This window comes from Siphateles boraxobius, unplaced genomic scaffold (genome assembly GCF_051911475.1).
Source record: "Siphateles boraxobius isolate OS27281-9 unplaced genomic scaffold, OSU_SipBor_1 6, whole genome shotgun sequence".
NCBI classification, from domain to species: Eukaryota; Metazoa; Chordata; class Actinopteri; order Cypriniformes; family Leuciscidae; genus Siphateles; species Siphateles boraxobius.
The window spans coordinates 6,115,339-6,132,500 of NW_027509186.1; the positions used below are offsets into that span (position 1 = coordinate 6,115,339).

The 17,162-nt window shown below is 37.9% G+C and overlaps 1 protein-coding gene and 1 long non-coding RNA gene across 3 annotated transcripts in view; both read right to left on the minus strand.

Annotated features, from left to right (window-relative positions):
- Positions 1 to 10,902: 10,902 nt before the first annotated feature.
- rsrc1 (arginine/serine-rich coiled-coil 1) overlaps positions 10,903 to 17,162 on the minus strand; it is a 173,715-nt gene continuing 167,455 nt past the window's right edge. For both annotated transcript variants that reach the window (XM_077207546.1, XM_077207544.1), the window contains exons 8-10: positions 17,129 to 17,162; positions 13,010 to 13,120; positions 10,903 to 11,370 (exon numbers count right to left, since the gene is read on the minus strand). The exon at positions 17,129 to 17,162 is cut by the window's right edge and continues 73 nt beyond it. In XM_077207546.1, the coding sequence (XP_077063661.1) occupies positions 11,278 to 11,370; positions 13,010 to 13,120; positions 17,129 to 17,162 (238 nt within the window). In that variant the 3' untranslated portion in view covers positions 10,903 to 11,277. The remainder of the gene's footprint in view (positions 11,371 to 13,009; positions 13,121 to 17,128) is intronic.
- Positions 15,854 to 16,086, minus strand: LOC143715785 (uncharacterized). The gene is made up of 2 exons (XR_013195891.1): positions 15,969 to 16,086; positions 15,854 to 15,906 (listed from the first exon to the last, which is right to left on the minus strand). It is a non-coding gene; the product is annotated as an uncharacterized LOC143715785 (long non-coding RNA).

Sequence of the window (17,162 nt, forward strand, 5' to 3'; positions counted from 1 at the left end):
TTACATTTGTAATTACACTGTTGACCCTTCCCTTACACCTTTACCCACTCTTAAACTGACCCATACCACCACACCTGACCCTAACCTTACCCGTATCACACCTCAATAGCAGCAAAAGTGTTTTACAATACAACATGAAGACAATAAGTACGTTGTACTTTTTTTTTGATGTAAGTAAATAGTACTTAAAGCCACTTAATATAAAGTGGGACCTAATATTTAATAATTACTTTAAACAAATTAAATTTATCCAATTTTGCCTATAAGGTACGCTAACAGTAGAATGGAAATTTTTTTGCAGTGTAAATCTCCTAATTGTCTGACTCGTTTAAACATCAGCCCCCTGGAATGTTGATTTGGACTCTTTATGGAATTCTGCTTATTGGTCAGTTTGAACGAATCATCTCTGTCTGATCCGCTCTTATTCCCTACATATTCGATGCCCAGTACTTGACATCGCAAATCCTGTGATGTGACAATTGTGGATGCGCACATCGCGATTTCGATGCTAAAATTGTTTTTTTTATGGGTTTTTTTGCTAAGTGAGTGAAATGTTCTATAATGTCAGCTTACACATCTTTAAAATAACAATTACAGTATAATTTAATTTTATACATATCTCAGATCCTTACTTTCAAGCTAAAAAAAGGACACAGACGCACTATATACAAGTATGATAAAGAAGTCCATATGGTGTATATTGTAGTTTTTCTGATGTATGTTTTACAATAACAATAGTATAGTACAATAACATTTTGGTTGTATATAGCACAATTACATTCCTGTGAGAATTCAGACCGGAATGCAAAAAATCATGGATGGATGGATGGAATGGGGTGAATTCAGGTAAATTGGGCCATTAGTTGATTTTGCTGAGCTCAATTAGTATGCATTGTCAGAGCATAGTACTGTATATACATGTAGGGCCCTATCATATACCTGACGCAATGCGGCACCAGGTGCAACACGAGTGTGTTTGCTAGTTTCAGCCCAACGCAGTTATCAATTCCATGTCCTGCGCCAGGTTGTTTATATAGCAAATGCATTTGCGCCCATGGGCTTCTGGTCTGAAACCGTGCTGTGTTCAGTCACATTGTTGGTGCATTGCTATTTTGAGGAACTGAAATAGACTGTGCCATTGACCAACTGAAACCTGGTCTAAAGTCATTGGTGCAGTATTTTATTTTGTTATTTAAAGGACACATTAGTAATATGAGCCTATAGGTGGGTCCACAACAACGCGTGTTCACTCTGCTTATTACACACACACAGGGATGCCCGCAGCAGCGCACACACGCTAAATATTAAAAAATATGTAAAATATTATTATTGTGTATAAAGATATGGTGGAATGAATCCGGCTTGTCCTGTAGATGTTCTGCTTGAGCTTTAACCTTGCGCACAAGGAGATCCGTTTCCTCGCTAGAGAAGCGTTTCGTTTTTCCGCTATTAAATTCCGGCAAGTAAATATCGAATCCGCCATGGCGCGAGCGCAACTCAGTTAAAGGGAATGGGAGGTGAGACTCTGATTGGTTTATTGCACGTTACGCCAAAACACAGCCATTATTTATTAAGAGAATAGGGACAACCCTTTTAGACCATGCGCCGCGCACTGACTATTTTTCCTGTCGTTAAACTAGCATGGACTCCCTAAGGGCACTTGCACCATGTGCTTTAGACCATGTGCTTAGATCGTTAAAATAGGGCCCATGGCCTTTTCTGAGAAACGCGTTTGAAGAAGTAAAAGGACATTTTTGAGCAGTGGTTAAATTGGCCCAGGGCTCTCCGGGACTCAGCCCCGGCACATAAGCCTGCTCGTTTGTGTCCTGATGTTCCTGTGTGCAGTCAGTTGCCTACTGGAAATTATGTCACATAAAATTTGAGGAAAGTGATACTTTTGAAAACATATTTCTGATAATAAATGAAAGATTTTTGAAATGGCATGTCTATTTTGTCTCGGAGGAGCTGAGATGAGCACAATCGTAACACGGCCATGACTTGTGCTGCACAGTCCTGGTTAGACCGTGTGTGTGTGTGTTGTAGTAATAAAGAGAGAGAATGGGAGAAGGAAGTGTGTGTGAGGTGGACCTGGTCACCACAGACCCGAATCTTCTCAGCTGTTGCTACTGTCAAATGCTGCACTGTCTCTTCATGTGGCACATTATGTTTGGCACATTGTATGGGTCACTATATATCATAACAAGGTAATATTATGTGTAATCAAGTGATGACTGATTAACAGTAATGTAAATGCTAAATGTCCTAATACCTTTTGATACTACAACAATGTAAAGTATATGCTCTTAACCTTGCAGTTTTTCACATATCATGTAATACTCAATTGCTCCATTTCTTTGCACAAAACTCTCCAGAAAGTGCCATTTAATGGTTTATTAAAAAAAAAAAAAAAAAATACTGGTTTTGAGTATCATTGTTTGTCCGGAGTTGGTGTGCTGCTGGCGACAAACAATAGCTATGACAAATAGACATCCACTCTTGTGTGTTTGTGCATTTTGCGGGCGGAGCAATGAAGGGAAGGGAGTGTTTTTTGGGTTGATTTCAAATATCAAGTGTTTCTCTTTCTGAGAAACGCTTACTGCACTTTTCCTTTAAATGTTCGACTACAAAAGTGTTTTCACTAAATGAAAATAAACTACAATTAAAGTTCAGTTGCTCCACTTGTTCAGTTTTTTGTTAGCCTATTTGTTGTTGCATATGTGTTATAGTCACATTTTTACTATGTTGTAGATGTGTCAATAAACAAGGGGCTTTTCTAATTTCTAATTATGATAAATCAGCAATGGCCCACTCTACCTGAAACGATCACTTGTCTGGAGTGCATGACATCAGAATGTGAATTGGTATATACCCGCCAAATAACCAATTATATGAACTGAATTTAAACAGTTCAACCTTAAAGTTAACAAAGGTAATAAAGAAAAGAAACAAATAACTTCTGTGTATCTAAGTTAAAGTGGACAACTTTACCTGAATTCACCCTACAGGATGGTTCTGATTCTCGCTATTTACTTCTCAAACTGGAAACCCATGAGTTCATGTATCCTGTATCAATCTGTGCTTTCTGGCTGGATTCAACTTAACATACTTCCATTTTACCATGTCTGCCAATAGCCTAAGATAGCTATTTGGCGCCATCTTTCTTCTCAAAGTGGATACAGACAAAAACAAAACAAAAAGGCTCAGAGAACATCAGCTGGAACACTGTTTGTTTTTTACATTACCTTTCAAAAACTAACAATTGAAAACATGTAATTTTTCCATGTGATATGTATTTTATTTTTAGAAATAAAAACGATTAAATAAAAAATAAAAATATTCTCTCATTCTACCAAAATAAAAATAATTTTCTATAATTATTCTTGTTCTTTATAATATAAAACTGGCGATTTGCTATTCAACAGCAGAACATCTATTGTTGGGGGTAATTTCTACTTGCGATTAATTAATTGACACATCATGTCATTAATTAGATTGCATTTTTTATTGTCTGGACGCTAATTACACATTGTTTTAAATAAAGGGTAGAAGAAAAACCATCACAAACTTTTTAAAATGTTATTTCGGTGTGTATTTGCATGTGTATATCTTTTTCTAAATCTATAGTACATGCATTTAATAGATTGAAGTTATACAACATTGAATTAAGGCATTTAAAGTTAATTTGTGCACTGTAAAAAAAATCCCGTTGTTTTTACGGAATAAAACCGGCAGCTGTGGTTACCAGAACTTTACCGTCAAAAATACAGTTTCAACGTTATTGGTTTTACAGACTTTACGTAAAATTTACAGTAATAAACCGTATTTCATAATCTGATTTAATGTTAATTTACCAACCCATTGAAGTATTAATATCTGTTTTGTACCATTGTAATACACTGACAACCAACAATCACCACAGCAGTGATGAGAGTCACGTGATAAATCAAAGCTTATCGCAAGCAATCTTCCTCAAGAAAGTTAATACTATTATATAGAAGCTGCACAGTGTCATTCGCACAAACATTAAACACCATCACGGTAACACACATGAAATTATACAAATGCAATAAACATTAATTTAACAACATTAAATGTGACATAAAACCCTAATGTACATAACTGATTAGAAAAGAACTAAGAAAACTAAGAAGAAACATAGTTATTTCAATAAAAATACATAAAATGTGAAGTGTGACGCAGGGAATTGAGGGAATGTCAATTTATGGTTTTTCACTGTAAATTATACGATGAGTTGTTCTTTTTCACTTTCAAAAACTGTAAATTTAACGGTATTTTACAGTAAAATTACATTAAATGTACCGTTAGATCTATCACAGTTATTTACCGTATATAGTAAGGAAACTTTCTGTTAACCAATTAACAGTTTTGTACTGTAGCATTTTTACAGTCTTTTACCGTTAAAATCACGATCATTTTTTACAGTGTGTGTTACGGATCGACAGCCAGGGATGCTAGCTCCTCCCTGTGGCTGCCTGAGGTAATGACACTCACAGGACCAGCGGTGTGGGGGAACAAGTGAAATGTGACCGGAGGAGTAAGAACCTGGATAGGAAGGATCCTCTCACGAGCCCAGTCCATATCCATGAAACTCCCTTCTGCCACCACACACTTTTCTCTGTAGTGAGAAGCCTGGGCTCCCACTCCCACCCAGACCCTGCATCTTCACTCCAGAGCCGTCTTAACTCTTCTCCACCGGCGAGATCAACACTTCCAGTTATGTTTCCACTTGAGCCCGGCACAGCACAATTACAAACCGTTCTCTATCAGCTGACCGTACTGAACCATGTGAGAGAATGTCCGACTTACCCCAGCTTTAAGAACCAACTCAAACAATGGCTCAAGACACATCAAATCTGTGACCACTAACAGACTTTGCTGTATTTTATGTGTATGGGTTTGTTCACTGTTGTATTGTTTAAGTATATGCATGTATACCATACCAGATCCAGCATTTTACTGCATTAAATAGCACTTTAACATAGTTAAAATGTACTTCATGTACATAGAATAGCACTTTACTGTGTATGTGTATCTGATACTAGATGCAGCACCATCCGGCACTAAACAGCTCTCAAACTAAATTAAACTGAACATTATTTCATAGAATGACACTTTACTGCATAAACAGCACCTTAAATGACATAATCCCTGTCTGCTAACTGTGGTGTCTTTTATAATATGTTGTTGAAAATTGTGGCGTTTTTTTTAATTGTGTTGTATCATATTCAATTTCAATGTTTAGCTGTGTAATTTTGTACTGTGATGACCTGACGGGGGACTACAGATATAAAGTAGCCTTTGGGCTAATTCTGGCATATTTACATTGCTGAAAATCTAAGATGTCCATTAATATGCACTGTCCCTTTTAAATAAAATAAATAAAAAAATTTAAAAAATAGTGACGTCGCCACTCAGGATTGGTCACTTGTCAGTTGCCCGGCTACTAGTTTCTTAGTAGCTGGCTAAGAATGCTATTTGAGCGACTTAAATGAAATAAAAAATCAAAAGAAAAATCTGATCATCTGTAATGCGGTCACTACTTACACATCTTATATCATCAGTAAACCATTCTCTATTGTATAAAGTGCAACACATGACTGGAGACTGAATTGCAGAAATTGTGCAAGCATGTCCACATCACTATTATCAGATGCTTTCTGCTGTTCTTTCACTTCTGCATTTCTGTTGTGTGTGTGTTTGTTGTGTTATTGAGAGGAAAGCTTGCAAGCCAATACTTATATACTCATTTGTATGCCGCTCTTAGCAGCGCGGATAGTTGTAAGTGAGCTCTAGGCCCTGTTTGCACCTGGTATGAAGACGCGTTTTCATCGATCGGATACATACTCGTTTACACCTGGTGTTTTAATCCGTCTCTTTTGTCCACTCTCAACCACTTCTGTCCTGATTTCTACTATGGTAGGGTAAATGTATGTTTTTTTCAGATTTTAAGATCTAATGGACCAAATAAGCGCTTCTCATAATGTTCCCGCATCAGGTCAGTAGACGAAGAGTAGACGGTCTTTTGTGGCTGTTTGAACACATTCGACCACATATTTCGTCAAGTAACCTTTATTTATATAGCGCTTTTTACAATACAGATTGTTTCAAAGCAGCTTTACAGAGATAACAGGAAAATAATGTTGTAATAGTACTGTTAAATATAAAATTAAATGTTAAATGTCCCCAACTAAGCAAGCCAAAAGCCAAAGGCGAAAAAGGCCGGTATGGAGACGAGTTTGTTGAGGTGTCCATGAGGCCTTCACAGTGTTGATGAGGCTGGCACTTCAGGGATGCGTTGTCGTCGTGTCCAGGCGCAGGTCCTTCATCAGATCCGGATACGCCCTGGATCCGGCAGACTGCGGTAAACCTCGGGATAAACAGAGAGACTAATATTAGCGTAGACGCCATCCTTCTTATGATGTACAAAGTACATCAGGATTTATGGGAAGTGTTCCCGGTTCCGGCTGATCTAAACTATGCAGCCTAACATTGAATTATAGAAGTCTATAATGTGTTGTGTGTATGCTAAGCCAAAGAGATGTGTTTTTAGTCTAGATTTGAACTGACAGACTGTGTCTGCTTCCCGGACAATGTTAGGAACAGGGTGTGAACTACGGCGGAGCTCGGCTCCCCTTAATAAGACATGGGCTCCCCTGAAACATGATTTAACCCTTGTTCAAGTGAACTCAAAGACAGCCTATTTATAGACTATTTGTGGATTGCAGTTTGCTGTTTGACTTATCAATTTGTGTCGATAAAGTATAATAGGTTGAATCCTGTATATAGTGCTTGCATAGTGCATATACTTGTAGCTGTATCTTTGGAAGTCCTTGAAATTAATAGGTTTCAAAGCGCAGCGCCGTGCATTCTGCGTTCTGTCTGAAAGCCGCTTCCGTTCTCGACACGCGCAAGTGCACGAACAGATACATGTTGAGTATCAACAACATAACTGAAAAAATGTCGTCTTCCATTGGTGGTGGTAACTTGGAGACTAGTGAGCTTGGTTTGCTAATGCTTACATTAATGGTGCACCCTTGCACTTCTCCCTTACCCCTTTTCCACCAAAAAAGAACTGGTTCGGAACTGGTGCTGGTTCAAAGTTAGTTCGGAGTTGGTTCAACTTGCGAACCTTCTCAGAACCGGTTTGTTTTCCCACTGACTAGAGCGCCCAGCGAACGACGTCGTTACGTCACTGTGTACGTCGCCATACAGAAACGCTAGCAAGTACATTATTTTGGGATTATCTCTAACTTGTGTACCATGAAGGCTTTAAAAACAATTGAAATAAGTAAGTCTTTTAATCTTTTCCTTTGATATGTAATCATTTCTGATTAGTTATGTACCTCTGTCTTGTGTCTTTTTTTCTTTCCGTTTATTTGTTCTATATTTTGACTGTTTTCTTCTTTGCTTACATAATGTTTTCAATAAAAAAATAAAATTTAAAAAAAGCTAGAAACGCTTGCGCCAACTTCAAGCATAATAATTACAATGGTGGACTACATCGTGTTTCTGCAAATGTTTCTCCTGGCTTTGCGGTCATAAAATATGTTTAGGACACATCTAAACCCGCCTCCAGCCCCGCCGTAAGCATGACACGGTGGTAAAAGAACGGTTCTCTGGTTCTAGTCCAGCAAAGAGTTGGTGCCGCTTTGGAACCAGTTTTCCTGGCCGAGAACCGGTTCTTTGGCTGTCGAAACACAAAGAACCGGTTCGCGAGTAGGCACCGGCTCCGAACCGGCTCTCAAAATGCTTTGGTGGAAAAGGGGTACCTGTCAGTTCAGAGATAACACTGCCATCTAATGGTCGTGGTTTAAATCGACATGAAGCAATTGCCACGAATTTTGATATTCACATGTATTGATATTTTCTTACACCCCATACTAATTACCACAGAGTTATGTTTTTTTATTTTTTGGTAATTAAAAAGACTGAAAACTATAGGCTCATGAACAACACAAACTCCTAGCACAATTATTCACCCATAATATAGTATTATTGTAAATATATATATTTGTATAAAGAAAATTTCAGGTCCTCGAATCTGATTAGACGAGAGGTGTTAAGAGTATCAGTACTGGGACTGTTCAACGTTCGCTTAACTCTCCATTGTCTGTCATTTAGTTTTATGACAGGTTTCACATAAATCTCAACGTTGCAGAAAGCTGAGTACCACATCCAAACTGGAGCTCCAAATGCGGTCATGATTTTTTTTTAATACTTTACAATACGGATGCACTAAAATACATGAATTCATGTTTAACTAATGGACAGATCATCTTGAGGCAATGTATGAATCAAGAATAACTAAACCATTCATTAATAATTAACACATTAGCATCTAATAATAAAAAAAAACTTAAAAAAAAAAACTTTTGTACACAATGCACTACACGACTTCTGCCCTCTGATTGATAGTTCATATATTTTTAGGAAGCAAAAAAGTAGGTCTTTTGGTTTTAATTTTAAAGTCTTCTAAGGTCTTATTATAAAGTCAACATCAGAATAAATGCTATATTGTTTGTAATATTTCAAGATGAAGACTGAAACAGCTTGCTTGATTATTCATGCATTATTATTTGTTCAGTCAGTGGGGCCGGCAGAGCAGATGTGGGCCAACACTGGCTTTAGGTTAAGCAAAACAACTTTAATGTCCATTGTAACGCTTCTGATCATGACTTTGATTCAAATAGGTGTGTTTGACTTGAAGCGGCGCTGCACACACTGATCGGTGTATTATATGAAAGTACCGGGAGAGTGACACAGTTCGTGGGACGCCAGGGCCCGCTGCCATCCACCGCAGTGCCAGTCCCAGACTCCTGGGCCCCATCAGTGGGGTCATACAAACCCCAAAATCACCCCCAACCCCTTAATCTGTTCTTTCAGAGAAATTTCAACCAACAACAGTGACTTGAAAAGTTCAGTAATACAAAAAAAAAAAAATTAAAAAAAAAATTAGGACAAATACAAAAGAAAAAAAGATTTGCATGAAAATAAACAATTTAGCCTTCTACTAATAATAGTCTACTATACAGAAACTGAATAATCAGATGTAAAAATGAAATAAAATAAATAAAACATCACATAGTCTTTAGTGTATGAATTAAATTTACATTGATTCTTATTAAAGTCACTAATGTTACTCAGTGAAGAGAAGAGAATGATTCTCTCGTTTTCTTTTGTAGTTTGATTAACATTAAATCAAGCGTAACATTAAATAAGCATTAAATAAGTGTAAGGGGGGTTAAGATAATGTTCAGGGTTAGGACCTAGTTAGTCATACTACAAAAAGTGCATAGTATGTTCATGGGAAACAGTAGGGAAACATGTTTTAAACTATATTGGTAACTCTCTCTAGGAATATTAATGTAATATTACAGGTTAAAATTAACAACAAAGCACAAACTAGGAAATTCAATTGCTAATTATTATTTTTTAGATATAATCAAATATATATGTATAAAATGATGTCCTCAAACCAATGAATGTCCAGAGGACTTTTGCTGGCCCTCGTCTGACCAACCTGAATTATTTATCACTCACTTAGTCGGGGTTAGAAAGGTCTGTCTTTCAGATGAAGCTGAAGCTGTGCAAAGCTAGAAATGAAATTGCATTAGGACTGGAATCCATCCTATGACTCCCATTAAGGATACAGAGTGGATCAATTATATTTACTACATCTATCAATGATTAATCAATTAAGGCTTTAAAGGGGTGAAAATCTGACTTTTTTCCGTGTTTAAAGGGACACACACAAAAATGGCGTGTTGTTGCTCACACCCAAAAAGGGGCAAATTTGACAAGCTATAATAAATGATCTGTGGGGGATTTTCAGATGAAATTTCACAGACACATTCTGAGGACACCATAGATTTATATTACATCTTATGAAAAGGGGCATAATATGTCACCTTTAACTTATGTGCTTGAGTAGCTGGACGAAACTGGTAAAAACTTTATAAAGACTTGGAATTAAGCCTTTTCCCCGTTATTATTTAATTCAAGGGGCCGGACACCAGTTATCCTGCCAAGAAAAATCTTCATTCATATATGTCAGAGGAGAAACTGGAGAAGATGTTGTATTCATGCCAGGTCTATCCGTAGTACAGTAAGATTGAGCTTATATACACCATTGAGCGACTTTCAACTTCCTCGTAAGGTAGGAAAACATGTTGCTTATGTTTAAAAAGGAATGTATACCTCATGCTTACACATGGTGAATCCACTATCCCTCGGTGTATACACTCGTGGTACATTTGCAGCAGTTGAAACATTCATTTCCTTTCCTTAGTTGACCTAGTTTCCTAGTGTGTGTCTGTTAGTTACTGTACATCCTAGCAAGTGTACACCTGTCACTCATTCAGTCTCTGTTCAGTTCTTATGTCTATTAGTATTCATCTTTTTAAGTGGTTGTTGTGTTCCTGCGTCCTGATCTCTCTCCTGAGTGTTTGTGATAACTGAGCAAGAGATGCATTGTAATAAATTTTCACATAACATATGGCAATATCAGTAGTAAGAGTAAAAAGAGAGTAAGTTGAACCTGTATACTGGTTCCTCATAAAGTAGTGTGTTTGTAATGGAAACCCCTCATGACCTAGCTGTCTTTTCTTGAGTCTCTGATATACATGAAGTTTCATTCATTTCATTATAAATGCTAATCTCACTCCACCTGTAAACTCAAGTCTGATCATGAATAACAGCTCATCGACAGAAAACAGTGCCTACTCTCCATAACTGTAAAAACTGCACACGCTCAGGGCAACTGTAGTGTACAGTCAATCCTCAAAAAGTTTTCATGTAGCCATTCTCTACTAAAAAGTGTTTGTATAACTGGCTGCACTTTAAACTGGTCAAATTTAAACTGTTTAACAACCACAACGCAAGTTCTGTTCAAGAATTACAACAAGATCATTTATTTTGAAAAAGGAAAAAAGAAAAAAATAGCACACACTACATACAATTGTCATACATTCATGTTGATGAGAAGGATGTCTGCTTAAAACATAAAAAAAGAGCTAGAGGACAAAGCATGTGTAAAAAATAATAAAAAAAAAAACCTAAAACTAAAACTACCATCATTATCAGTTAGTATAAAGTAAAACTAACAAACCAGCAAAGATTGAGAAAAAGCACAAAGATATTTCCCATAGAAACCAGCAGGAGGTGCACTTGCTCCTTCTCGAGAGATGTTGGCGTTCCAGAGGCTAAAACTACGTTCACATCCGCATCGGTTTGGAGGTCTGAAGAAGCTGGAAGTCATCAGGACACCGGACTTCCCATGAGCCTCTCCTGACGCAGAGAAACCAGTCTGTTCAGCCACAACCGCTCTGCCTCCTCTTTATCCATGAACAGCTGCAAGAGAGGGAGAGCAGTTCAGTTCATTCAGACTATTAAAGTGCAATGAACTTCCAAAGTACTTTACGACTCTGTCCATCATACAGCATCACTACAGAAACACACAATCTACAGGTGAGAGGATAAAACCTTTTCTCTCAGACTTTTTCCTCAGAAATGAAGAATGAAAAATTATTTTTTTAGTTTTTTTTCTACTTAATATTCATTCACAGCTGTGCCATGGATGATTCTGATTCTGAAATACATCGTTTTTAGTGAAACTCAGGAGTAAAGAACAAGTTCCCGCTCTGCTGTGATCACAGGTGTCGTTTCCAGACTGGTGTCTTCATGAGGCAGGACAACAGAACAGATACATGAGTGTCAATGTTGTTATGATTAGTTGGGAGGATAAATGTTATTGAAGTATATTGAAGATCTATTTTTATGAGCTGAAAATAAATTAGAAATGCATAATAAATGGTGTATTATCATATCAAACACTGCGATCCCTATCTGTGAAGTACAAGTGAATGAGCCGAGTCCTCATCTTACTGAGACTGGGTCATCTGTGACTGTCTACAACTGTCTGCATGTGTGTGTGTGCTCCCCTCACAAGTGATATGGCCAAGGTCTACTGATGTTATACATCTAAAACGCAAGTAATCCTTTTGAAACAAATCTTTCCTATTGGTTTCTAATGGATTCCAAGGCAGCTCTCTAATTGTCTCGGCTGGCTTAATATAGGACAATCACAGCTGCGATTAGATTTGGAGGAAGTGTAAATGGTATTGCATCATAAACACATCAGACAGGGTAATACACGCGGTTGATTCGGATGTCAGCATATAAAGGGAGGATTTGAGTGATTCCCGCATTAGTTGTGCTTATGAGTTCCTTAAGTTTGGAAGTTCCGGATTCTTCTCCAACACTCATCACTCATTTCCTTCATCCAAAAAACACGAGAGGCATGAAATCAAATCTATGCTTGGGAAAGACTGATCACTTCCATCCCGCTGCGTGCGCATTATAAGCGTGATTTACATCGGGTTAGGGTCCGCCCGTAGCACTCATTGGGTCTGTGTGTGCTGGGAAACACGTGCTGAGCAGCGCTAATAGACTGAGGGTGTGTGTCGCCTGGTTATCTCTTCGTAGGCGATTCTGCGACACGACAACGAGCCTCCTCTGACTCTTAACGCACCTAGAGAAGCGCAGATAACGAGTTTGAAATTACAGTAGATACAGTAAGTGGTGGTGGCTAAATGATTGAATCATTACTGGTGATCAGGGCTCTCTCGCCTTGGGCATATTGCTGCAATAGATCAGCCTGTCGAGCTCATCTGCATCCGTCACACATAACCCAGTTTGCCGAGTGAGAGAGATGGAGCGCACTTTCATAGGAAATTCTGTCTGCAAATATTACCGAGGGTGCATAAGAAGGGCCCTGTGTGGGTTGTCAAGAAGAGGAGGAGGGGGGAGGGGGGGGGGGGGTAAGTCTTGGGAGAAGAGAATTATTGATTGGAGGCCTTTTGGGAAGCTTATTGTAACTTTGCATGCAAGGCCTTAACTTTGAATGTCTTATTTGATGTCAAATTGTTTTTTTTTAAAAAGACTATTTTTAATATGGACAAGTAAGCACACACAAGAAACACACTCTTACGTTGGGGTGGGCCAGGCTGTTGCTGTCGTTGTATGTGATGGAGATGGGCAGAACGGTGACTTCCTCTTTCATAGTCTCGGCCTCTGTCTTGATCTCTGAAGCTTCAGTCACCTGTGAATAAACAGTCTTTTACGACAACCCTGAGAAATCACACAGAGCTCTCATGTTTCCATCATTACAAACATTCAAAACACATATTTTGCAAGTTGTTTAAGGGTAGGCATTTTTTTACAAACCCTTTTTGTTATTCTGCTTGAAAAGGTCTAAATAATAAAACATGTACATATATCTTCTGTTGAAGTCGCAGGACCTAAACATGTTCCTCCAATCATTGCATTCGGTCTGTCAGCGTGTTTCATGAGTCACTGAGCCTTTTACAGCTTCTCCTGAACTAAAACAATGAGCTTCTGTTGTTCACACCATGTCCTAACAGTAATTACGAGACTACCCGGAGCTGTTCACGTCCTCAGACTCAGATTTATGTGCTACTATGTCAACACTATCAACGCTGATATTAATCTGCAACAGTCATGTGGTGCAGATCAGTGCTCTGTAAGTTGTATACGTTGATTATTATTGTAATGTTATGTGCTTTGAGACATGAGGTAGGCTAATTTGTGTGCGTTCATGAGTTTTGAAGGAGGCGTGGCTTTGGAGACGCTCTGAAGGGAGGGTGGGATTATGCTTTCACAGCTAGCTTGCTATTGCTTGCATATTGCATATTACCAACCCTACCTTTAATTTAAAATAAACGCTATCATCTCTTAATCTTTTGAGATAAACTGTTTTTCGGTGCCAAAATAGTCTTAATTTAGAGCCGTTAAAGCAGCGCTCATCAACTGCAGTCCTGGAGGACCGGTGGCCTGCAGACTTTAGTCTGAACACCGTGATTAGCTTGTTTGGAGTGCATTGTTCGGGTTAGAGCTAAAAATCAAAAACAATTGGTCACCAAACAGTCTTAGTTTCTCATAATATCTTCTTTTATGTTCCACAGAAGAAAGTAAGTCACACAGGTTCAGAATAACATGAGGGTGAGATTGATTAAAACAGGCTTTATGCTGTGGTTTTTGGCATCTCCTTCAATAACGATTAGAAAAGACTGCATGATGATTCCAGGGTTCCTGCACACTTTTTAAAGTCAAATTTAAGGCTTTTTAAGACCTTTTTAAGACCTGAAGAAATCTAAATTAATACCGTACATTAGGGGTGTGCAATATTGACAAAAATATATCTCGATATTTTAAACGTTTTGTTGATTATAATTAGATGATATTTTACTGATTGTGTTTTTGTGCTGGTGCAATGGCTGGTTTAGGCCTGTTGTTAAAAGCAGACTCACAAAGATATTCATATTTTTCATATTCTATGCAGTTGTCAGTTCACAGTAGTGACAGAAATGATTAATTAATGTGCAATATTTGCCACCTTAAATTGATTTCCAGGGGCATTTTCACCTATATATGGACATTTTTTCTAAACTTATTTAGAGTTATGCATCACCTTTTATGTCAAATACTAACATTCAAATTAAATTATACAGTAATTATACTTATTTATACAATAATACTTAATTACACAATAATTAAACTTTAACTTTAACTTTAATTACCACCGTTACCAGTCAAATTAAATCATTCAATCAAAATCCATCTTTGCAGTGCAGAGGAGACACAGAAGCGGCATCAGAAGTGGCATTAATATTTACACTCCATTTACAATTGCATAAATAAAGCTATGAGATTATTCAATATTTAAATATGAAATGATTTCTAATTTTAACGTTTTAATTAAAGGGTAATTTAAATATGAAACTAAAACCGCCAGTAGGCGGCGGCAATTCACTGTCTTAATACCGTAAGCGAGTTGAGGGAGTCGTTCATTCAACCGATTTGTTCAAACGGCTGATTCATTCGGGAAAGAATGATTGTTCATTGAATCGTTAAAATTATTCGTTCAAAACGCGGATTTCAGTCAAGAAATCATCGCTGTCTGTTGCATTGAGAAATTCTACTCGGCGAAATAAAGGGAAAACAAACAGTATTGACAATATGGTGTCTAAAAAGTAACTCACAATGTTAATTTATTTTTAATTTAACTATTGTATAACATAAATATATCACACTTGTGCACGGGAAAACGGCACTCTTACTGATGTGATATTCTAATATAAGAACATAATATGATATAAATATAAGACAAAAACTAATTTGGGGACATAGGCCTACCTATAACTGCACTGACACATCACGCAGGGAAAGCACGAGAGACAAATGCCATGTCAGCTCACAGTGCCTCGTACATCATTAAAACAATGATTACAATATCATAGTAGACAATACACATCGCACACCACTACACACATACAGAATGAACTTACGACTGAACTTTCTTCTTCTCTCCTCTCTCGCGTGCAGGAGACAGACGTTATTCTGCCACATTCTTACTCTGTCACATGAACAAGCAAATCCACAAAGATAGAATAATAAAAAATAATACTACGCTAATTAGATAGTTTTAATTTGGAAAACATTTAGATATGTCTAAGTCGAAGAGTCATCTAAAATTTAAGACCTTTCATAAGTAAAAATAAGACTTTATAAGACTTTTTATGGCCTTATATTTTAAAAATCTAATTTAAGACTTTTTAAGAGTTTTTAAGGATCCGTGGGAACCCTGGATTCGGCAACAACAAGGTTTTGTTCACAAATTAGCCATTGCTGATGTTTAAATGTGGGTGGTCAAGTTAAAGGTCCCATATTGTACAACTTTCTGAGGTTTTATTTTAGGTTGCGATGTCCTTAAGAATATGCATTTGCGGTATAAGTACCAAAAACCATCTCAATATATTTTTACAGCTCCTTTCTCAGGAGCTCTGCCAAGAACAGCTCGATTTTGGCCTGTTTACTTAATATTCAAGAGCCTCTCTTCTGATTGGCCTGTTGTTTTCTGAGTGACCCACCATTGGTGGGGGAGGTGACTGAAGGCGAGGACTGAGTAGTTCTGACATCACAAATATACGGAAGTCACAACAGCTTGTGAAAAGGCACAGCTACTTTATGCAGGCTGTGTGCATTTGTCTGTGGATCGACTGTTTTTGAAACGTATATGGTAGTTTCATAGACCCTAGACCTCTGTTATCATGAACACAGGAAATTTCAGTTTTGACAATATGGGACTTTTAAAGAATTCAAATACATTCATCTGTCTGACATCAGTAAGTAGCAGACATTGAAAGGTTTTTGCACCTTTTTCAGATTTGAATAATGCTGATTTTGGACTGAGAAGGAAGTGAGTTCAATGAGCTATTTTATCTCGAGAGATCAAGTTAAATTTGATTGACCCATTTAAACTGGAATTAGTGCAGCTGAAAGGTTGAAGGTTTGAACCCCATAATGAGTCGTTCTTGAACCACAGTAAAGTTGAGCAAACACTTATCTGCAGGTTAGTCCATGGGGATTGACCTTGTTCCTGGATTACAAAGTACAGCTGAGAGCTCAGAGCATCCAATTACATCTAATGGAAATTACTGAAAGAATCAAATGTGTGTTATTGTGTGTATTTGTGTTTGTCCAAAGAATATCCTCCATTTTATTTAGACGGAGCTTTTATTGCTCCATCTACAGAGCTGTTTGTACATCATTCAGAAAGAAAAAAAAGCATGCAGGTAAAGTAATGTTAAGTGCTGGTCTAGCATCAGTTCAGTGAGTCTCAGCGGAGCACTGAAGTGTGCACTAGACAGATCTGAGATCAGCTCGGGGGAGACACACGGCCCTTCTGGGCTGTAATCTATCATACAGGCTCATTTCAACTGTCACCTTTTGTCTCAGACCACAGAGATCTGTGAGCATTTGTTAGTAATCTAATTTGAGCGGTGAATGTGAATGCTGGCGGGACCAGATTCAGTAAAGCTGTCTGTGGAGAGCGTGAACGAGGCCCGGTGCGGCCCACCGACGGGCACGTGCTTTTCAGGAGCCCGAGCTCAAGTGGACAGAGCAAACGAAATATAATGGGAATCATTTCATCTGCAGACAAACTCGGCGAAAGGAAATCAAATAAAAGAATATATAGATATGAGACGGAAGGCAAAAAGAATAGGGAGGGAGAGAGCGAGAGATGTACCTTGGTGGCGTCCCGACATGATTTGAAAGCCTGA